Source organism: Clavelina lepadiformis, chromosome 5 (assembly GCF_947623445.1).
Source record: "Clavelina lepadiformis chromosome 5, kaClaLepa1.1, whole genome shotgun sequence".
Lineage (NCBI taxonomy): Eukaryota > Metazoa > Chordata > Ascidiacea > Aplousobranchia > Clavelinidae > Clavelina > Clavelina lepadiformis.
The window spans coordinates 23,504,838-23,528,798 of NC_135244.1; the positions used below are offsets into that span (position 1 = coordinate 23,504,838).

The following is a 23,961-nucleotide window of genomic DNA, read 5'->3' on the forward strand; positions in this document are numbered from 1 at the left end:
GAGATAATCAACAAAGTTTTTGACAAAATACTTCAGTTTAGACTTCATTGGTTCAATAATTATGATGTCATAGAAGGATGTAACAAAAACCTTCTCGTATAGATATTCACCTGATTGTGTCTTGTAGGTCTTGTTTATTGTGCTGGTGGTTGGAATGACACTGGTCGTCTATCATCATGTGAAAGTTACAATCCTGAAGAGAGGAAATGGTCTTCGATAAGGAACATGAATATAAAGCGAAGTTGGCTTGCGTTGGTCAGTGCACGAGGTGAGTTTATGATTTTGATGTTTCAGGTAAAGTAAAGTGTTTAAAGTAAACTTTTGTCAAAGTTGTCGAAGTAAATTGAGAGATCACCAATGGTTCGTTTCCACATTGATAAAACTATACCGGCACCTGCCCGGTGATCGCAGTATACGTGAAGCAGATACTCACGTTCTTATTCGCACATTTTTTTTGATATCGTTCATTTTTACGATACAGGTCCACTTAAAAACGCAAAAAGGTGCACATAGTTGCTGTTTTCTTATTCTCATTCGTGTTCATGTCCGTGTTGTAACTCCTTGATATTCGTTCTTACGAGAACATGGCCCTCAGAGGAATCCAGACACTTGGATATACTCCTAAAAGTTTAACTAAACATAGCTACTTGGCGTTCATCATCACCATCAAATAGTTTGGTGGCAATAACACTTTTTACTTCTTAGCGCTGTTAAGCGAGTTCAACTCGTTTTATGAGCGCACTTCTCTCAAGTGTTTCCAACTCGGGTTTTCCCCAACCCGAAACCCGGATTTTTCTACCCTTTTCTACGACACGAAACCTGGGTTTCAAAATGTAAACACCCGGACTTTTAGACAAATCCAGGAAAACTTTGGCGTTCACAATTTTCAAACAAAATGGCGTCGCTGTATACTATTTACGCAATTTATTGTTTGGTATTAGGCAATTGTTTCATCACAATATTTAGTTTGCGCAATATTTGTACTGGTTACCTTGATATTAATTTGTAAATAATAATTTGATGCATTGATCGAGAAAGTTTTCTCATGTCTTTAGGATGCTGAGGTTACGCAAAGTTCATGACAAAATTGGACAACCAAAATGATTGTTGTAAAATAAAATTGCCGAACTAATGAAATTACGTAAAGCCGATATAACCGAAAATGAAAACATGAAAATATTCACAGTTCTGCCGGGATCAACAAAAATGTATTAATGAATTGAACGGATACGAATTACAAAAATTCGACTGTATTACAATAATGTTGATTTTACCTTAATATTGAGTTAGTTTTCACAAAAACATCCGCTTTTCTCAAAACCTTAAAAAACAACCAGGTTTGTCACTTACACCGGGAACCCGGGTTTTGAAATTTCGTCCCTAATTTGAAAAACTACTTTTCTCTCGTTTAAAACGTTTTAACAAAAAAAGAATTCAAAGCGAGTTCACGCTGCCTGGTCGTGTCAAGTGAACTCGTTGACGAGCTTGGAAACCGGTTGAGACATTTTATGCCAATACCACAAAATACTAATATCTCGATTGGTTTTATGGAAACGGAAAATTCATGCATAGGCTTAATCACTTACTTGAGATAGTATTTTAAAAAGATTTAAATAAGTTGCCCTAACCCAGTAGCCTTGATATCGCATTGCGTGTACTCATTTTTGCGTAGGTCGTTGTTCTGACACGCGTCGCTGACTTAGCTCAACTCACTTAGGCTTACTCATGTAAAAAGGTTGATGACGTGTCACAAAGAAAAGCGCAGAAACAAACGATGTGGTCTTTTGTGTTCAAGAGTTTAATCGATGCAAAACGCAGCTCAGAGAATAGAAAATCAAGCTGTTGGTCACGTGTTAAATGTTGTATGATTTCAAATGACAGTCTGTGTGACGTCACAGATACCGTGCTTTCCAGAAATTTCTAAATTTGGCGTCTGGAATCATATTCCATGTATTTTGAAACAAATTTATAAAAATCAACAAAAGATAAAATAATTGAGCAACGGAAATTGGTCCTAGAAAATTTCACAACTGCGAAGAATTTGACTTTCCTTCATAAAGTGCTGGAGCAATAATGCTCGAATTTCAAGCACAAGTGACGTGTTTAATTGATAGATGGTTGATTTTGAAAGGTTTGCTTTATGCGCTTGGGGGATGGGATGGTAATACAACAAACACAGCAGAATGTTATGATCCACGAAACGGAAAGTGGGAATATATTCCACCGATGAAAACCTGCATATATGGATTAACTGCTGTTGTATTAAACAACGAAATATACGCGATAGGTGAGTCTTGCTGCAAGTGCAAATATCTTTCAAATTTTAAGGAGATTTATGACTTGTCATGTTCTTTAAATGAATTAAATCAGGTGGATATGACGGTTCAAATCGTCTCTCTTCTGTTGAAAAATACAACCTGGACACGAAAACTTGGATTGATGTTCCATCTATGACTGAGGAAAGATGTGGTGGATCAGCTTGTGTAGTGGCTGGCCTTATATGGGTGTTTGGAGGGTGAGTAATTATAGGTATACATAATCACATTATTTTAAATTTATATCATTTAATTTATATATTATAATACCATATTATAATGTCTGCTGCAGTAATTGCCTACCTGGAGTCTATGAACCACTAGACTAGATGAAGGTGAATGTCATGATGAGTTTTGGGAAATGAATTTAAAAAATTTGTTTCATTAATATGCTCAGTTAATCTATGGCTCGAACAATGACAGTTTAAAATTCCAGTGATAATTTTCTCAGTAACAATTTCACATATGTGAAATAATTATCACATAAAAAGTGATAACTAAAATTGTCAATTGTTAGCTGATAATGAGATTGATTTTATAAAAATTTGTAACAGCACTCCAGCATGCAGAATAGATCATTCGTAGTTAGAGACATGGAGAGTGACAGTTCTTCAAGCAGCGAGGAAGAATGTTTCGCGGTAATAGCTGTTGCTCTGACATACAGACAAATAAAGCACAGAGTGTGGGTTAGAAATGTGTTGAATAAAAAAGATATCAGCAGCTACAATTTTATTGAAGAACTCGCTATTGGGTATAGAGAAATGTACATTAGATATATGAGAAGGACCTTTAGTTGTTCTAGTTATCTAGTTTTTAGAAAAAAGACCAGCACCAATACGAATTTTTAAATCTTTACCGAAAAATCCAGTGATAGTTATAAATTACTACCTGTGGAGCCATAACTTTATAGTGGCAATAGCAGGCTTCGGAAATGTTTTAATTGGTCACAAAGCCGATCTTGTGAAATGTTTTTTGGTCATTATGACATCATAAAGCATATTAACAATTGTATTATTGTTTTACCAGCAAATGCAAACTTCGCATAACAAGCGAAGGGGTTTTTACCTTGGCAGACGTAGCTTGTGACTGTCTGATTGTGAATAGTTAGACAGTCTGGTATGATTCGGCAGAAGATTTGCTGTAGTAGCTTTTCACCAATTTGGTTTCTAACTTAATCTCAGCCCCAGAATAATTCAAATTACGTGATAAAAAAACTAACTAAACATTATTGACCTGATGAGATTGTGTGTCGTTTCTTTTATACGATTGTTTTGCGTTTATGTCAAATGTTTGAGTTCTGCAGAAATTGTAACTATAGACACCGATAAAAAATTGGATACGATAAATGGTCACAGTGATTGACCTAAACTTCGGTGGCAGCTGGTGGCGAGGTTACAAGTTGGCGTGAAGCCTGGATCACATTGTTTTGTAATCGTCTATTCCGAAGTGGATTACGTAATTTATTTATTATGATTAGTATATTCGGGATAACATGCTTCCAATTATTAACCTATATACAACCTGGTTCAGCTTTAATTTTGATTAACTCATCGTTTGTAATTTGTGTACATTTTGTGTTTTAAAGAGTTTACTTTATATATTTTATAGGTGTGATGGCAAAACAGTTGAGTTCTATGATCCAGCCACCAACAAATGGCAAGTATCGACCAACATGGACAGACAACGATGGTGTCCTTGCGTCCTTTCCATCTGAAGTTGATACTAAATGATCAATCAATGTTTTCTAATTTGTATAGAAGTACAATGCAATAGTTCATAAAGATATTTCCTTTCAATTAAATGTTGAGAAAATTATCAAGTTTATGAATTCATGGAATGTACGTAATGTTACCGGCCTTTTCTTATGCTGGTTCGAATAGACCTGCAGTTAAACTGTAGAATTGTATTTGATAAAATAAAGGGTAAAAACAGGCACGTCTGCTCACAGCTCAGGCAACGGTAAAACTGACACGTTCGCCAACTATCAAGGCGCAATTACAAACATCAGCGCCTCCGGCCGAAGGCAGAAACGCAAGGCACAAACACGTCAACCGAGCATAACACACGTAACACTCCTCCCCCTCCAATAAATTTCTCTTCGACATTAGCATAACTGGCTATAAGCTAATATATGGAAAATAAAACGACAAATTGCAATATAATCACGAAGCAACCTCTATACTTCTGTTACCCAGATAATGTGTTAATCTTGAAGAAAATTGTCGACCACGTATGCCACAGTGGGCCACAAAAAAAAACTTTACAAAAACGATTCCTCAAACACAGCAAAACGGTGCAGTAGCGAAAAAATTATGATTATCACACCAATAAAAACAAACGGAAATCAAGGTAAAGCATTTCTATGTAAATAATATAAATACAAACATTACATTGAAAACCACAGCAAAATTTTAAATAACTTGTCATAAAAGAAATTCAAACATTTTTTGACTATACCAAAACAATAGTACAAACACAATAAAGGTGGGTTACAAATAATCCTTCATGCCAATAACACAACAAAAGGTATAAAAACGTGAGATTGAAAGCTAAATTAGACGATATATAACAGATCCGAAATAAAATACCATCATACTTGGTATATGTGAAACTGTGGTATATATAAAACACAAATCATAGGAAAGTAGTCAACAACATAGCATCAAGCATCACACAATAAACAATTAATACGTTTCGACGTCTGGGTAATGAATAGTGCGACGTGGGCTTCGGCGAAGTCGACCGTTATTTCGGGAGTTGCAAACGTTATTAAAATTGTTACTCTCGTGATGATTTGCATTTGATCGGTTAGGCCTATTAAAAAAGTAAGCTCCAGTCAAGGGCATGTCTAGTTGCTGGGGGACATCTTCTGGGCAACTAGCTTGATTATAGGAAGGCATCCCTGTATGATGGTCTCCTCTGCTTAGCTTTAGCCTGTTAAAATGTACTCTTAACGTACGTTCGTGGTTGCGAATCAGATAATTTACCGGCGGAAAAGTCTCAACAATTTCGTAGGGTCCTGAATAAGGGAGGTGAAACTTTCGCTTTTCATCTTTTGATATGACAGTGTTTCGCAGCATGACCTTATCTCCTACTTGAAACTCAGCTTGTCTCGATACCGACTTGTCGTAACGTTCTTTCATGGATTGCCGACGTTGGTCGAGTCTCGTTTTCACGACTTCGTGGACAAGTCGCATACGGTCTTGTAAATCGAACATTGCCGATGATGATGGACGACTTGAAGGCTGTCCAGTCATCAAATCTGCTGGTAATCTCAATTCTCGTCCAGTCAGAAGGAAATGTGGAGAAACACCTGTCTCTTCGTGTCGACTGGCGTTATAGGTTGCACAAATTGAGGAGAGGGATTTATCCCAGGATAGTGGATCGCGCTGGACATAATTCTTCATGATGGAAAGGATGGTTCTGTTGGCCCTTTCAACCGCTCCGTTTCCAGAAGGGTGGTATGCTGTAGTTCTTGACTTCTTGCAGCCGAGAAGATCAATAAGCTCTTTAAACAACTGGCTCTCAAAGTTTCCTCCTCGGTCGCTGTGAATCCGCTCCGGAACACCATGAATCGTCATCCAGTTATGATAGAGAACAAATGCTGTTTCTTGGGCTGTCTGTGATGGCATAGACCAAGCCTGCATATATTTAGTGTACATATCAGTGGCTACCAGTATGTAACGATTTCCTGAATGTGTCACAGGAAGTCCTCCAAGGACGTCAATCTCTATTCTTTGCATCGGCTCCAACTCCTCGGAAGGTACCAAGGGCGCTCTTGGTGTTTTAGAAGGAGCTTTACGTAAATCACAGAGTGTGCAACGCTCACAATACTCACGGACATCCGTTTTCCAGCGTGGCCAGTAAAATCGTCTTGAAACTCTTTCAGCTGTTCTATCAACACCCATGTGTCCTCCTCCATGTGATGCGTCATGTAACTCTTTCAGGACTCTCGGACGCATTTCTTTAGGAACCAGTAGCTGAAGACGTTTTCCTTCCAGTGTGTCTTCCAGACTGCGGTACAAGCACTGGTGTACTAAAAAAAACTCTCCAAACAAAGACCAGTAATGTCGAACCTCACTGCTCAACTTCTTAATTTTCTTAAAAGGGGGTCTTGCACCGGATCTAATCCAACCTAGTACTACGAAAAGATGTTCGTCGGACATTTGAGCTTGTGAAATTTGATCAGGAGTCCAACCGAAACCCTCACGAAGATCAATACTTAAAACACTTTCCGTCGAGGTCTTACAGGTTTCAAAGTTTTCTTCAAATTCAAACGGATACCTCTCAGGATTCACTTCGACGCTATTAGAATCACTTGTTTTGCTGCTCTGTGGCCTTCTGCTAAGTGCGTCTGCATTGGAGTGCTTTGATCCAGAGCGATGTATTAATTTAAAATCAAAATCAGCCAATATTTCAAACCAGCGCGCACATTGACCGTATGTCTCTTTTGCTGTCCACAGCCACCGTAACGAAGCGTGGTCCGTGCGAAGAAGAAAAGGTGTGCCAAGATAACAACGAAATTTCTGCACCCCATAAACAATTGCCAGGAGTTCCTTCCTCGTGGTGGAATAATTTCTTTCTGCTTTCGTTAAAGACCTACTTGCGTATGAAACTGGGTGCTCTTCACCATCTACAATCTGTGACAAAACACAGCCGAGCGAAAAATTTGAAGCATCTGTATCGAGGATGAACTGCTGCGTAAAGTCCGGGTATCTCAATACTGGGTTTGTCACGAGTGCGTCTTTCAACAAGTTGAATGAGTGTAAACATTTATCATTCCAGCCGAACTGTTTTTGAGGCTTCGTCAAATCGTACAGTGGGGCCGCAATTTTGGAAAAATCTCTGACAAACTTGCGATAGTATGATGCGAGTCCCAAAAACTGCCTTACATCCTTTATCGACGAGGGCACAGGCCAATTGGAAACCGCAGAGATTTTCTCCGGATCGCAGGATACACCAGATTTTGAAACTACATGACCCAAGAATCTAACTTCTTCTTTGAACAAATTGCATTTAGTCGGTTTAAGTTTGAGGCCACCTGCAACTAATCGGGAAAGCACGTCGTCCAAGTTGCGCAGATGATCTTGAAAGGTGCGTGCATATATAATGATGTCATCCAGGTAAGCCAATGCACCATTCCATTCAACCCCATCGAGCACAATCCGCATCAAGTGCTGAAACGTGGCAGGTGCGTTTGCTAGTCCGAACCGCATAACATTAAAATCGAATAAACCTCGATGACAAGTAAACGCTGTCTTTTCACGGTCGCCTTCACTCATCGGTATTTGCCAGTAACCAGATTTAAGGTCTAGTGTGGTGAAATATTTGCACCCCGAGAGTTGATCCAAACTGTCATCGATCCGTGGCAAAGGAAAACTATGCTTCTTAGTGCAATTATATATTGACAGCCCTGTAGTCAATGCAAAACCTCGTATTACCGTCCTTCTTTTTTACCAACACAACTGGGCTAGACCAAGGCGATTGTGAGTGACTAATAACGTTATCATTTAACATGTCCTTTAGCAACTCATCTACCTTTCGTTTGTTTTCTTCTGACATTCTTCTCGGGTGTTGGCGTATGGGTGCAGCGTCTTCCGTGTCGATACTGTGAGTAAGAATATTGGTTTTGCCAAGATCACGTTTAGAGAGTGAAAACGCAGCTTTCCGTCTTCGAATTACTTCGATTACAGCTTCCCGCTCAACATCGGACAAATTAAGATCATTTAGATGCAGTTGTTCAACGAGAGACGACACGTCATCATCGGTCGCTGGCTTGTCAACCTCTTCCGATATACAACATAATGAGTAGGCATTAATGTACGAAACATTTTCGCCAACAATTGGTATTAAATCTGCAACAGTTGTCCCAGCCGGAATGCATTTGCTTTTATTCGTAAAATTGGCAAGTCTAACTGGCACCAAATTTTCCTTAGTTTTTGTTACGTAGTTTGCGCCTAAGATTTCGTATTTGTCTAGTAGGCTTTCAGATCTCTGTATAAAAACGTTGTTAGACTTGGACTTTGTCGGGCGTTTAACACTACAGGGCAGCACAACCTCAGTAAACGCGGGGATAAGCAGTGACTCAATTAATGCAATCGATGAACTGTGCAAAATACCTGGTTCTCTCAATAGTGGTAATGTTCCTCCACCAGCCTTGAGTGTCATCACATCATAGTCAACGATGCAACCATGGTCTTGAAGAAAATCCAAACCCAGAATGCAAGACTCCGACAAGTTTTCCGCAACAAAAACGTCGCGAGTGGCCTCTATTCCGGCAACGGTGAAGTTTAGCTTTGCTTTTCCTGCCATCGCGATAACGGTTCCGCTTGCGCCAATAAATCGAACATTTGAAGGGCAGTCATTTAAATCTTGAGCGGAACATTGTTGGAAAGCCAAATGGGATATGACGGTAATTGATGCACCAGTGTCAACAAGCGCAAACAAGGGCTTACCATTAATGATAACGTTAACGTACCTATGTTGTTCTGCAGAGACGGTATGTAGGTTGTAAGTGACCAATTCTCGTTCTGGCTGTGGTGATGGATTCAGGGGCGGACACCTGTGCCCGCCCCGTTGGCGTTTCCCTGGCGGTTGCGTTGAAGACAATATCGACTGATGTGTCCTCTTTCTCCGCATGTAAAACACGTGCGTGATTCCCGGGGGCGAAAGGGATGATTGTGGTTAAGACGAGACCTCCGCGATATCTCCGATAGTGATTCACGCAAGGTGTCAACTTCCTGCCGCAGACCCTGGATCATTTGCTTCATTTCCTCGCAAGCTGATGGGACCTGCTCGATTGGCTGTATTTTGGAAACGTGTTGTTGCACATGCGCTGGTTCCATCATCAATAGCTTTTTGACAGCATCTAAAAACTTTGGACACTGCACCTCCATGTTGCACGTGACCAGCCTTTCTGCTTCATGTTTGTTACGCAGTCCAGCTATTAAAGCGTTATACAAGACGTCATTCTTCGTACCTTCATCTTCCGGTTTCGGGTATGCAATTGCTCCGAAATTGACAAGGGCGTTGACGTAACTTCGATTCGTTTCGCCGAGAGCTTGGGCTCTTTGTATAAGCTGCTGTTTAGCCTTGTTACGTCGAAGCGAGCAACAAGTAACTTCCTCAGCTTTGGACTTTAGTTCTTCATAGTTCATGGTGCCTAACCGTGCACCGTTGCATATCATTTCCAGCTTAACATCTTCCGGTAAACTCACCATAAAAGCATGTTTTCGAGCAGCTGCTGTTGCGTCCACACTGTCGCAGAAACTTTCAAACGTTGATAAAAACGAGATAAAACTTTCTCCAAGTTCAAACTTCGAAGGAGAGCAAAAAAAATTCATCTTGGATAAAACTCGGTCACCCTCTTGCTTCACGTTTTTTAACTGCAGGTCCTGCCGTGCTCGCCAAATGTTACCGGCCTTTTCTTATGCTGGTTCGAATAGACCTGCAGTTAAACTGTAAAATTGTATTTGATAAAATAAAGGGTAAAAACAGGCACGTCTGCTCACAGCTCAGGCAACGGTAAAACTGACACGTTCGCCAACTATCAAGGCGCAATTACAAACATCAGCGCCTCCGGCCGAAGGCAGAAACGCAAGGCACAAACACGTCAACCGAGCATAACACACGTAACACGTAATTCAGGAAGCTTGAATAAACATATGAAATGAGTGACTGTTAAGAGATTTTGTATCATAATTAAATGACAGGTTTTATTCCTAAATAAGTTGGAAGATTTTTTAAGGTTTGAAGGAAAACTGCAGGAAATTTTTCAAAGCATCTCTCAATGGAGAAAATTGTTTGAAAATTCGATCTTATTCAAACCGATACAACATGGGTGATATTGTTCAAGCAGCTGAAACTTTCATTTCTAAAAATCTCGGAGCAGTTTTAAAAAGTGCAGATTTTCTTGAGCTTGGAGTTGATGATGTCAAGGCTATGTTGAAGTTGGAAAGTGATGAAATAAACTTAGAATTGGAATGTTTTTGACTTATAATGATTTTTATGCAGTATCTAAATCAAACAATTTGTTTTGATAGTTTTTACATCATTGTGTGAAATGCGGTGATTGCAAGAAGCTAATTGTAATGCACACTTTCATGTTAGAAATGTTACACTGCGGTATATTATTTACATTTCCAGAAATTGTGCATTACCCTGTGCTCTATTTATAAATGAAAGTGAAGAGGCATTGCTAAAGTTGTCTGTTTTTAGACAAAGCATAAGATGTAGACTGGCTCATATATGCATGAATGGCCTTGAATGTTTGTTACAAGATTTTGCAAGACACTTCTTATCTCGAATAAACTAACGAGATTTAAATTTTCAAATATTTTTGGCAGTTAATATAATTTCGCTATTAAGTTAAGACAATAAATCAAAATATTAAATGGCGTTGTTCAAACTATCTGCAATGTTTCATTTCTTCAACCAATTTTTGACCATTCTTAGCTTTAACATACATCATATCATATATTTGAGATAATATAATAGTACATATGATGTCACCCTAACCTTGATTAAATTTCAGGATTCGATCGATGAGGACAAGTACAGGAGTGTAGTTGCTTGGGCACTTCATGATTTGGATGAAAGACGGAAAAACTTCAGTGATTTGTTTCATCTCATTCAACTGGAAAATTTGTCGAAAGATTTTTTGATAAAAGTTGCTCAAAAGGAGGTACCTTGCATAATTTTTTGCACACATTGCTTATTTCTTTGCATCATCATGCATCATGCACCAAGTTTTGTGTTAATTTTTGAAAGAAATTAAAAATTGTTATAGGGTTGACGTGTAGTACTGCTACTTTATGTTACGAGTCAATGTTGAAAAATTTAAGTTTAAAAATGTTTTTGTTTGCAAAAAGGCGCACATGGCGACAAAGTATATTTTCGTAATATGTAAAGTACTTACATGGTTCAATTTTAATTATTTAGAAATTGGTTTGCAACTCCACGGATTGCATGCAACTTCTTGTGAAATCACTCGTTTCTCGACTTTCTGAAGCTCCACCTTGTAAAGCAAAACCTGGTGAGAGAGCGGTTAATCACTTAAATTGTTTTGACATGCGTCCAGTTTTTTGTCAGTGGTTGTCCAGGCTTCTCTGTACATATTGGTTTTCTTAAAATAAAATTTGTTTGTATCTAACCCTGTATAATGTTTCATGGTTTTGACAGTGCATAAAATTATAAGGCTTTGATGAAAGCTTTGAAATAAGCTGTACATTAATATAAGTTAACTCTTTGCTAAACAAAATTATGGCAATATTGAGCTGTTGAACCAATAATATTTAATATACTGGACCAGGATGGTAATGATTAAGCGATTAGTGGTAGTAGCAACAGCAGCAGTAGATTTAACAACTGAATTTCTTTGTTGTAACAATGCTTGAAACCAAATACTACTAATCGAATACATTTTTCTAGGTCAGTCTGATGAGATACTTATGATTGGTGGCTTGAACTGCCCACAAAGTGTTGTCAAGTTCAACACCAAGACAAACCAGTGGAGTAACATGCCGGTATGTTTGCTTTATAAATGAATTTGTTTCAATTAAGAAGTGTGATTGTGATGTCATATACATATATGCTTGTTGTCACGGTATTGTGACACTTTGCAATGAGTTGAAAGCATAATTTGTTCCTCTGTGTCTGTGTGTTCATGGCCAAGTGTGACTCAAGATAAGATCGTTATGTTTTCTGTCAGTAACAATTTGATCGGGCAGATTTCTCTCATAAGTAAATATAAAATAAACTTTTATTCAAGAGATAAACAGATGAAGTTCGAACTGAAATATTTTTTCAATTTGTTGTGGTTGCAGAGCAAAGTCATCAAAGCAATTAATTAATGCAATTATTAGAACAATTAAAACAAAGCAATTATTATGCAAATGATTAAAAACGTGAAAAGCGGCGAGAATGATCGAATTTAGAAAAGTGTCCAAGTGAAACAACTGCTTTGAGAAAAAACCATGTTGCTGCTTGCACTAGATCAGCGGTTTCCAATCTTTTTACACCACAGACCTGTTTCATGCAAACTAATCGTTGCGCGGACCGACAAAGCTGGTTTAAACATATAACAATGAGACGGGCACAAATTTGTTGATACGCTAACTCAAGTACACCCTTATACGGTGTTATTTCGAATTTACCTGAAAATTTTTTCTGTCTAATATAACTGTCTACTTTTAACAACGTGCTTTGCCTTCTTAACAAACACTCAGGTTTTTGTTGAAAAACACAGCATTGGAAACCACCGAAATGCGCTCCGAAAAGGCAAAACTCCATCCATGCTGCTCGTCTTGCTCCTGCCATTGTGAGTAATCGAGCAAAGTTTAAGATCATTGTTTTGTCACATTGTCTATTGTTAAAAATAAATGTAAATGACGTTTGTTGCCCGGCGAGTTGCTCATGCACGTTCAAATTTTACCTCTTTAAGCGAGTGTTAACTTAATTTGGATAAAATAGTGTTACCGGCTTTTTCCTAGTACTGGTTCGAAGAAACCTGCAGTTAACTATAGGATTGTATTTCAAAAACGATGAAAACTAGGCACGTCTACACAACCGTACCCGTATCGGTAGAATCTCATCATCACTCGTTGTAGCAACAGACAAGGCGCAGACAAATCGACAAGCGCTTTCATCCGGAGGCAGACAAGACTGCGGAATGACAAATCAAGCGTAAAACAACGTAACAATAACTAGTGCCAATAGATAGTAACAAGTAGTAACAAGGTAGACAAGTAACAACGTAACAATAGAATTGACGGAGAAGCAAGAATATATTGAAATGTTAAAGTGTTTTAATTATCGCGAAAAACTATTTTATGTTCAAAACCCAATAATCATTTTGAATTGACAAGCTGCTAAGAAGAGTGAATGTTAAAGTTACGAGCTAACAAACATTCCTTGCGTTCGTGGAATGCCGTAGATTGTTGTTTCTTGATCGAATCAATTGTTATGAATTGTCGCTTGCAGAAAGTTTATACCTGTGTTGTTATGTGCCACTGTACAATCCTCTCAACCACAAAACTTTATTGACCATGTCCATGGGCCATGACTTATTCATATTGTATTGTTACCTGCAGATAGTTTTTATACTTAAGTCTGGCCAGTCCATCTCCATTAATAACATCATATCCAGTATTTAGTTGACATTTTTAGTAAATTCACTTCAGTTGATGTTGACTTTATGCAATGATGTTTCATCATACAGGATACAAAAATTGATCGGGGATTTCCATCTGCTGTAAATTACAATCAACAAATTTTATTGATGGGTGGTTGGCCACTGCTTGGTCCTTACTACAACTCTGTAGAGATGTTGGACTTGAATGATGAGAATCCAAAGTGGGATAGCAACTTGCCTTCTATGGGAGAAAAGCGAGGTGTATTTGCATCAGCTTTATTGAATGGTAAGTTATTATGACGTGCAAGTTCAAGTTCATGCTAATTATAGACAGTGATGGTGGGCAACCTCTCTTGTCGCTCACGCTCTCGCTCATCGATGAAAAAAGCCGTTATTCGTGCTATATTCGTGTAGGCCTATACCTTCTTTTATAAAGAAAAGAACTCGTTTTGTCGCTCACATTTCCGCTCTTTTTGGCGATTAAAAATATTTTCACTCCAGCTCGTTTCAGGACACCAATCGCATTCGCATGTTGCAAACATCGTATTTGCGTTGTAAAAGCTGTGTCGAACTGTAACTGGAATTTCTTATCATTTATTTGTTGTAAATGTCATAGGAAATTTGATGGAATCACATGCTCTAGAGTTTTGTTTCCGGCACACTTGCCATAACTGATTAATAGATAAATAGAATATTAAGAACCTTCTACTAATATTCACCTGATGACTTGTAGGTCTTGTTTATTGTTCCGGTGGTTTTAATGACACTGGTCATCTATCATCATGTGAAAGTTACAATCCTGAAGAGAGGAAATGGTCTTCGATAAGAAATATGAATAACAAGCGAACTTACCATGGATTGGACAGTGCACGAGGTGAGTTTATTATTTTGATGTTTGAAGTAAACTTTTGTCAAAGTTGGCAAAGTAAATTGAGAGTTGCCAATCACCAATCGTTCGTTTCCACATTGATAAAACCATACCGGCACCTGCCCGGTGATCGCGGTTTACGTGAAGCAGATACTCGCGTTCTTATTCGCTTATTTTGCTTGATATCGGTCCTTGTTACGTCACAGGTCCACTTTAAAGCACAATAAACCGCACAAGGTTGCTATTTTCTTACTCTCATTCGTGTTCATGTCTTTGTTGTAACTCCTTGATATGAGTTCTTACGAGCACATGGTCCTCAGAGCAATCCAGACACTTAGATATACTCCTAAAAGTTTAACTAAACATAGCTGCTTGGCGTTCATCATCACCATCAAATAGTTTGGTGGCAATAACACTTGTTACTTCTTAGCGCTTTAAGCCAGTTCAACTCGTTTCATGAGCGCACTTCTCTCCCGAACCCGAAACACGGATTTTTCTGTCCTTTTCTATTTCTCGAAACCTGGGTTTTAAAATGTTAACATCCGGATTTTTGGACAAATCCAGGAAAACGTTGGCGTTCACAATTTTCAAACATAGCAGAGTCGCTGTATAGTATTTACGCAATTTATTGTTTGATATTTGGTGATTATTTCATCACAATAGTTAGTTTGCGCAATATTTTTACTGGTAACCTGGGTATTAATTTGTATTGCGTCATAAGCAGGAAAAAAAGAAACTTTGTTAATTTGATTAACAAGCAGAATATAACTTGGCACTTCAGACCTTTTATTTACTTAACACGAGCTTTCGCAAGCTTGAGCTCACATGATCAGGTGGACTATAGGTTATGAATATGCAAACAAGTAATAACACACTGGCACACACAGTGTATTCTCTGTAGGGCTTACTCACAACATAAAAACACCATCAACTAAACATTTAAATTACATTTATTATACAAACTCACACATTCATACAATTAAAATGCGTTGATCGCGTAAGCTCTCTCATGTCGTTGAGTCTTTATGCTGAGGTTTACTCAAAGTTCATGACAAAATTTGACAACCAAAATGATTGCTGGAGTAAAAGAAAATTGCCGAACTAGTCGAATTTGGCAAAACCGAATTGAACGAACCAGAAAATTTGAAAATATTCACAATTTTGCCAGGATCGACAAAAATGAATTAATAAATTAAACGGAGACGAATTGTGCAAATTTCACTATATTACAATGATGTTGATTTTACCTTAATTTTGAGTTGATTTTCGCAAAAAGTTCGTTTTTCTCAAAACTCAAAAACCGGGTTCATCACTTATACCCGGAACTCGGTTGTTGAAATTCCCGAATTGGAAACTACTTTTCTCTCGTTTAAAAAAGTGAAAAATGAAAACGATTTCCGCGTCAGTCTGGTCGCTTTCTTGAGAAAAAATTGTGGCGTTTAGGAATTTTAGAAATTTATTTTACTTCAGGTCCAGTCTATGTTCCAGTGTTGTTGCTGAGCTTTGAAAAACTTTCCAGCTTACCAGGAATTAACTCATGTAAATAAACATCAAAGCGAGTAGAAATATTTACCCGCACGTGACACGCGTCGCTTACTTAACTCGACTCACTTAGGCTTACTCATGTAAAAAGGTTGATGACGTGTCATAACAAAAAGCGCAGAAACAAACGACGTGGTCTTTTGTGTCCAAGAGTTTAATCGATGCAAAACGCAGCTCAGAGAATAGAAGATCAACCCGCGGGTCACGTGTTAAATGTTCTATGATTTGAAATAACAGTCTGTGTGACGTCATAGATATCATACTTCCAACAATTTCTAAATTTGGCGCCTAAAATCATATTCCGTGTATTTTGAAACAAATTTATAAAAATCAGCAGAAGATAAAAGGAGCAACAAGAAATGGTCAAAGAAAATCTCACCACTGCAAAGGATTTGACTTTTCCTTCATAAAGTGCTGGAGCAATTATGCTCGAACTTCAAGCACAAGTGACGTGTTTGATTGATTGATTGATGGTTTATTTTGAAAGGTTTGCTTTATGCGCTTGGAGGAAGGGTTAGCAACTATGCAACAAACACAGCAGAATGTTATGATCCACGAAGCGGAAAGTGGGAATATATTCCACCGATGAAAACCCTCAGATCTGGATTAACTGCTGTTGTATTAAACAACGCAATATACGCGATAGGTGAGTCTTGCTGCAAGTGCAAATATCTTTCAAATGTTTAAGGAGATTTATGACATGTCATTTTCTTTAAATGAATTAAATCAGGTGGATATGGTCTCTCTTCTGTTGAAAAATACAACCTGGACACAAAAACTTGGATTGACGTTCCATCTATGAATGAGGAAAGATGGGATGGATCAGCTTGTGTGGTGGATGGCCTTATATGGGTGTTTGCAGGGTGAGTATTTGTATGTATACCTAATTATTATACGTAACCATATTGTTTAATTTATATATTATGATATCATAAATTTCATCACCGAAATAATTATCATATAAAAAGTGATAACTATAATTGTCAATTGTTAGCCCTGAAGAGGTTGATTTAAAAAAAATTTGCAACAGCACTCCAGCATGCAGAATAGATCATTCGTAGTTAGAGACATGGAGAGTGACAGCAGTTCTTCAAGCAGCGATGAAGAATGTTTAGCGATAATAGCCGTTGCTCTGACATACAGACAAAGAAAGCACAGAGTGTAGGTTAGAAATACGTTTAAGAAAAAAGATATCAACAGCTACAAGCTTATTGAAGAACTCGCTATTGCAGATGGAGAAATGTACTTTCGGTATATGAGAATGACCTCTATGACAATTTAATCATCACCGGCTGTTTCACAACTAGCAATTTTAAATTGTCACTCAGTGAAATTGTCAGCGATCAGTGCGTACCAGTACCAATACCAATTTTTAAATTTTTACCGAAAAATGCAGTGATAATTTTAAATTACTATACCGGTGGAGTCGCAGCATTATAGTGGCAATAGCAGACCTCGGAAATGTTTGAATTGGTCACAAAGCCAATATTGTTAAATGTTTCTAGGTCATTATGACATCATCGAGCAAAACAATTATGTTATCTTGCCAAATGCATTCTTCACATAACTAGCGAAGGAGTTTTACTTTGCGGAAGTAGCTTGTGACTGTCTGATTGTGAATGGTTAGGCAGTCTGGTATGAGTCGGCAGAAGATTCGAGAAGATTGGCAATTTTAAGGATGCCATCAAAGGATGGCATTTTTGAAATCAGCGCACCAAAATTAGCTAGAAAACGTTGGCATCATACAAAATAAAATTTTCATGCAGACCAGTGTTATGAATGGTTAGGCAGTCTGGTATGATTCGGCAGAAGATTTGCTGCAGTAGCTTATAACCAAGTTGGTACCTAACTTAATCTCAGTTCCAGAGTATTTCAAATAACGCGATAAAAATCGTTTTTGGTTCGCTTTTCTGTTTATTATGGTTAATATATTCTGGATAACATGCTTTCCAATAATTAATTAACTTATATACAACCAGGTACAGTAATTATTTTGATGGACTTATCTATCATTTGCCAACATTTTGTGTTTAACAGTTTACTTTATATATTTTGTAGGTGTGATGGCAAAACAGTTGAGTTCTATGATCCAGCCACCAACAAATGGCAAGTATCGACCAACATGGACAGAATACGACGGTACCCTTGCGTGCTTTCCATCTGAAGTTTTGTTGGATTTTGATTTGTTTATCTGGATGTGTTTGACAGTTCATTTAATTTATTTCGTGATTCGTCGAAATCTTTTTTATCTTCATTGTTTTATTTGCTAATTTTGATCAGTAATCATTTGGCATTTAATTTTGACGTCATAAGAGCGATCATTCTGAAATTTGATGTTTTGTGCTTGGGAATTCTTTTACGTCGTTTCCGTCAGCTTAAAATTTTTTAATCAAATTTGTCGTCTTAAACTACTTTGTTTGTACAAACGAATATTTGATTTCAATTAAATGTATTTCCTGCTTTTATTGTCTGTCCTTTCAATTTATAAAATTTATTCCAGTATATCTTTGTATTTCCATCTATACAATGTCTCTCTACCTTGGATGTCTCAAAAAATAAAATTGTTTTAAATATGGGCTCATTTATCGTTGACATTAATCGAATATTTCCATTTTAACCCGATGATTGTTTCGTTTTCGTTTTTTAACCCTTATTATAAATTTTCTCAAACTTTTACCTGTTGTTGGTTGTTTTCCTCACATGACGTTATTATCAGTAGTTTAATTTATTCGATTCTGTGTGGATTGTTTTATTATTGTAGCTAGATTGTGATTGTGATTTTTTTTAAATTCATTTTAGCATCGACCTTATTAATAAAATGATACTTTATGCCTGGATATCATACACTTCAGCAATGACAGTAGTAATAATACAAGCGCCAGATGATACTTGATACACTCTAAACGGTAGTTCAGCACTTTCAAACATTTGCCTTTTCATAATAAGTTAATCAATAAGTCAAAAGATATAATTAACCAATCTACTACACTAACTACAGTATCCATGCATGTGGAGGCATCTGCTTTATAATAAAAACCGATTACTTGCTGGGCAGTGAAGTGAACATTCCGTTTTGAAATTAAAACATTGTTAATGTTAAAAGCTGTACTTCGCTCATGCTCACCACTATTAGTCAGCTATAGCAGGTGCAACTACAATTATCTCTGTCCTCAAATAACAATCGCCTAAACGTCGCATTTTCTGTAATGAATTAAAAGCAGTTATAAATTAAAATCATCTTAGTTAAAATAAAAGGAAATTGAAAGAAAAACTTTCTAGGAAAAATCAAAAAGTTTACAAAATTTCGCCACCTCCAGAAACAAGGCAAACGAACCCCAAGTTGATTTTTAGCATCTCCTTGGAAAGTTTCCCAATACTTTATTTTCTTGATTAAAAGCAGCTCTTGAATAGAAACCACCCTTGAATAGAAGCTAGTTACTCTTAACCTCGGGCAAATCATTTTTAAAAGATTTGTATCGCTTGTCTTGACACACCCAAGTTTTGGTGAACGAGTTAACAATATGGAAGATTCGCTTTGACCACCTTACATGTTGGGTCATTATAGCCCAGACGGTCAAATTTAATACAACTGAAAATTAATATGTGTTTATCTGATCGTATACAAGTCATTGTTAGGACAGCTTCTAACCAGCAATAATCTACGCCTTACGATGAGATTCGTCAATATCGAGAAATAGCCGCGAATTATCATCAACTTCACTGATTACCTCGCTCGATTCGGAATGACAGTCGCAAGTCGGCAAGTAACATTGACGGATTGCTCTGCTATACGTCCAGAAGCGCAGTGGACTTGCATACGATAAGATAAACAAATATTAATTTCCAGTTGTTTTATTAAATTTGAAAGTTTGAGCTATAATGACCCGACATGTAAGGTGGTTAAAGCGAATCTTCCATATTGTTAACTCGTTCACCAAAACTTGGGTGTGTCAAGACAAGCGATAAAATCTTTTAAAAATAATTTGCCTGAGGGTAAGGGTAACTAGTGACGTAAGTCTACGGTATGCAACCAAATACGGGGATGTTAACAAAGCAAAGGTAATCACCGTGACAATTACGTCACATTGGCTTTACTACTATATTGACTAGGTTCTGTCGTAACCGAACAACAACTACACTAGATGAATGTTAAAAACTAAATGCCATAGTGTCAGCAACAGCATCTTAAGGGGTCACTTCCCATTAGGTAAACAATTTTAAGCGGGCAACACGGCGATAGTGACGATGTCGCGTCATATTAAAAATAGAAATAAATTTTCCGGTTTAAAGCGCACGTGACGTCGTTATGGGTTTGTTACGGTTTTGGCGATAGGTGGTTGCAGGTCCAGGTTAAGTAGTAAATTTGCTTTGTGTTGGAAATTTTGTTTTTTTTGGAGTATTTGTCCTAAAATTTCAAGCTCAAAACTTGCTGTAAAGTTGAGGCGGTTGTTGCAGAACTCTTTGGACAAGGATTCTGTCCAAACTAAGGCTGTAGGCAGTTCTAGCCCAAATCTCGTTGTAAGCCAAAATTCATAGTAGGTTTATGATGTGGTTTTACGATAGTAGCTTCTTGATTTAGTATACTTTGCATTGAAAAGCCTATCTCTTTAAATTGGGTCATGACCCTTTAAGCCTTACGCACACGTTGCTGCGTATACTGTGTATGGGTAAAAGCGGATAGAAACAAGTCATCCGTTTTTGTGCGCTACAAGTGAATGAACTTGTACGTAAATACTGTGATACTGAGTGATGCTGATACTGTGTAAAACCACCTTCAAACCTTTCAGGTACACTGCACAGCTCTCAGTGTTTTCAACAAAAATAGGAAAAAAGCACTAAAAATATTAACTATTTTTTAGTGTTATAAACAGTCCGAGGATAAAAACTACGATATCATACCACACCAGTTTTATAGGCAATTTTTATGGCGCTCACGAAGGCTAATCATAGGCCTGTGTCTTGTATGGGAGACTTGCATTTAAACACAGGGAGACTTACTCCGAAAAAATTAGAGTCTATGTTTTACGCCACGCAAGTTTTAAAAATCTAATTAATTATTTTCCGCCACAGCTAGTTCTTATTTCAATAAATGGAGTCGATTCTATTCGGCATTCGCTTCCCTGCTCGGCTGTGTCACTGCCACTGTCAAGTTACAACTGTCAAGAGATGAAACTAAAGGGTATTTGACTGTACGTGCAATCTTTGTTAGCGCGTTTCTTTTCTTATGACATGATTTTATGACGCCACGCCAGAAAAGTCTAAGCTGATATTTACGCCAGTAGCGTAACGATATTCGCTCAATCGCCAGAGCGTCAGAGCAAAAGATCAGCCGAAAACCAAAAAATTGACGGCGCGCGAAGAGAAAGAAAGAAACAAAACGAGAGCAAAGGAAGGAGGGAGTGAAAAAGTCTTGTACCGAAACTAGGATGAAAGAGCGAACTGATATCACTTGCACTGACATCATTGATAATCGCTAAGTACAATTATGGCAAGGAGATGGGGGCATGTTGCACTTTCATCCATGAATGAATACAATAGACTTTGAATTTGTGGTACTTTTTAAACTAGTAGCGGTAAGGGGGCCGCTACTATAAGTTCGAAAAATTCGTTTGATAATTTCATAAACCCATAAAACATTTAGAGACCAAATATAAAGCAAACGATTGCATTTATAAGTGAAATTGATTGTTTGTTTTGAGATCTAAAGTTCTGGTCAGAAAGTTAAACTATTTTCCACCCTGACCGCGAGTGCGATCTTTACGTTTTTTTTGTATTGACTCTGTGGCGGTTGGCATTACGCCATCAAAAGTGGCGCATAGCATTTATAAAAGGTTTATAAATGAATTATTCTCACTACTATTGTACATAGTTTACTAAAATGATGGTAAACATGATAACACAAGATGGGCTTCAGCCAGTATTTAATACCAACGAGCTTGATATTTCGATTGCCGATGTCAGAATTGATGTAACATTTTAACGATGTCTACTGCGCTACTGGACGTATAGCAGAGGTAATCAGTGAAGTTGATGATATTATGGCGATTGTAGTACTGAATTGTAATCCATCTACGTACGTAACGAAGCACGTATACAGTGTAAAGCCGGCTTAAAACATCTGTAACATTTTAACGATATCTACTGCGCTACTGGTCGCATAGCAGAGCAATCCGTCAATGTTACTTGCCGACTTGCGACTGTCATTCCGAATCGAGCGACGTAATCAGTGAAATTGGTGCTATTTCGCGGCTATTTCTCGATATTGACGAATCTCATTTTAAGGCGTAGATTATTGCTGGTTAGTGGCTGTCCTAAGAATGACTTTCATACGGTCAAATAAATACACGTTAATTTTCAGTTGTATTAAATTTGACCGTCTGGGCTATAATGACCCAACATGTAAGGTGGTCAAAGCGAATTTTTCATATTGTTAACTCGTTCACCATAACTTGAGTGTGTCAAGACTAGCGATGAAATTCTTTTAAAAATAATTTACCCAAGAGTAATGGTAACTAGTGACGTAAGTTTACGGTATGCAACCAAATATGGGCATGGTAACGAAGCAAAGGTAGTCACCGTGACGATTACCTCACATTGGCTTAACTACTTCTTGACTAGGTTCTGTCGTAACCGAAAAACAACTAAATGAATGTTGAAAACTAAATGCCGTAGTGTCAGCAACAGCACCTTAAGGGGTCACATTCTATTAAGAAGACAATTTTAAGTGGGCAACACGGCCATTGTGACCATGTCGCGTCATACTGAAAAAATAGGATTTTTTCCGGTCCAAAGCGCACGTGACGTCGATGTGGGTTTGTTACGGTTTTGACGATAGCTGGTTGCAGGTCCAGGCTAAGTTGTAAATTTACTGTGTGTTGGAAATTTGATTTTTTGGAGTATTTATCCTAAAGTTTCAAGTTCAAAAGTTGCTACAAAGTTGAGGTGGTTGTTGTAGAACTTTTAGGACAAGGATTCTGTCCAAACTAAGACTGTAGGCAGTTCCAGCCCAGATCTCGTTGCAAGCCAAAATTCAGGGGAGGTTTATGATGCGGTTTTACGATACTAGCTTCTTGATTTAATGTACTTTGCATTGAAAAGCTTATCTCTTTAAATTGGGTCATGAACCCTTAAGTTTTACGCACACGTTGCTGCGTACACTGTGTATAAGTAAAAGCGGATAAAAACAAGCCATCCGTGTTTGTGCACTACCAGTGAATGAACTTGTACGTAAATACTGTGATACTGATGCTGATACTGTGTAAAACCACCTTCAAACCTTTCAGGTACACTCCACAGCTCTCAGTGTTTTCAAAAGAAATAAGAAAAAAGCACTAAAAATATTAACTGTCGGATTAACTAAAAATATAATGGAGTCGATTCTATTCGGCATTCGCTTCCCTGCTCATCCGGGTCACTGCCACTATCAAGTTACAACTGTCAAGAGAAAAAACTTAAGGGTATTTGACTTCGCTTGCAATCTCTGTGTGCGCGCATTTCTTTTCTTGTGATATGATTTTATGACGTCACGTCAGAAAAGCTTAAGCTGATATTTACGCCAGTAGCGTAACGATATTCGCTCATTCGCCAAATGTTAGATCAAAACGTCCGCCGTCTGTGAAAACCAAGAAAATGAAGCCGTCCGAAGAGAAAGAAAGAAACATAAACGAGAGAAGAGACAGGAGGGAATGAAAAAGTCTTGTGCGATGTTTATGCTCTTTATGTATTGACCCTATTGGTTGACGTTACGCCACCAAAAGATTACACCAACAATTATGACATAACACGGATGTGACGTCCAACGCAATAGAGAAGCGACGTTTTAGTTGCCGTGAAAAATACCTTTTGACGGGATCAACTTTGTGCTTGGCTGTTGTCTTTTTATTCACAGTTGAGAGACAAACAATTGTTTGATGTTAGTATGTAGGGAGTTACAGATTTAACAGATTATATAATATTAATAGATTTAAGCTGAAGTCAGATTGCTACAAACTCTAACTCTTACACCGAAACCCCACTGGCGATCCCGAAACATGTGATCCAGTAACAAGCCTACCCCACATTAGTGACCACGACTCGCTACGAACTCTACAAGCTTCATTTTGCGT

The 23,961-nt window shown here is 37.8% G+C and overlaps 2 protein-coding genes across 2 annotated transcripts; one reads left to right on the forward strand and one right to left on the reverse strand.

Annotated features, from left to right (window-relative positions):
• The first annotated feature begins 132 nt into the window (after window positions 1-132).
• LOC143458872 (uncharacterized) lies at window positions 133-4,250 on the forward strand. The gene is made up of 4 exons (XM_076955758.1): window positions 133-268; window positions 2,132-2,287; window positions 2,371-2,515; window positions 3,924-4,250. Exons 1-4 carry the CDS (start codon window positions 226-228, stop codon window positions 4,027-4,029), a joined length of 450 nt encoding a protein of 149 aa, XP_076811873.1. The 5' UTR covers window positions 133-225; the 3' UTR covers window positions 4,030-4,250.
• Window positions 4,251-8,086: 3,836 nt separating this feature from the next.
• On the reverse strand, window positions 8,087-9,827 carry LOC143458873 (uncharacterized). The gene is made up of 2 exons (XM_076955759.1): window positions 8,794-9,827; window positions 8,087-8,686 (listed from the first exon to the last, which is right to left on the reverse strand). Exon 1 carries the CDS (start codon window positions 9,656-9,658, stop codon window positions 8,864-8,866), a length of 795 nt encoding a protein of 264 aa, XP_076811874.1. The 5' UTR covers window positions 9,659-9,827; the 3' UTR covers window positions 8,087-8,686; window positions 8,794-8,863.
• Window positions 9,828-23,961: the final 14,134 nt, after the last annotated feature.

Bases quoted from the DNA above. Each gene is read 5' to 3' on its own strand.
- LOC143458872 (XM_076955758.1), top strand. From the start codon at position 226: ATGAATATAAAGCGAAGTTGGCTTGCGTTGGTCAGTGCACGAG. The intron at 2,288-2,370 runs GTGAGTCTTGCT...GAATTAAATCAG, and splicing joins CAACGAAATATACGCGATAG to GTGGATATGACGGTTCAAAT. The intron at 2,516-3,923 runs GTGAGTAATTAT...TATATTTTATAG, and splicing joins CTTATATGGGTGTTTGGAGG to GTGTGATGGCAAAACAGTTG.
- LOC143458873 (XM_076955759.1), bottom strand. From the start codon at position 9,658: ATGAATTTTTTTTGCTCTCCTTCGAAGTTTGAACTTGGAGAAAGTTTT.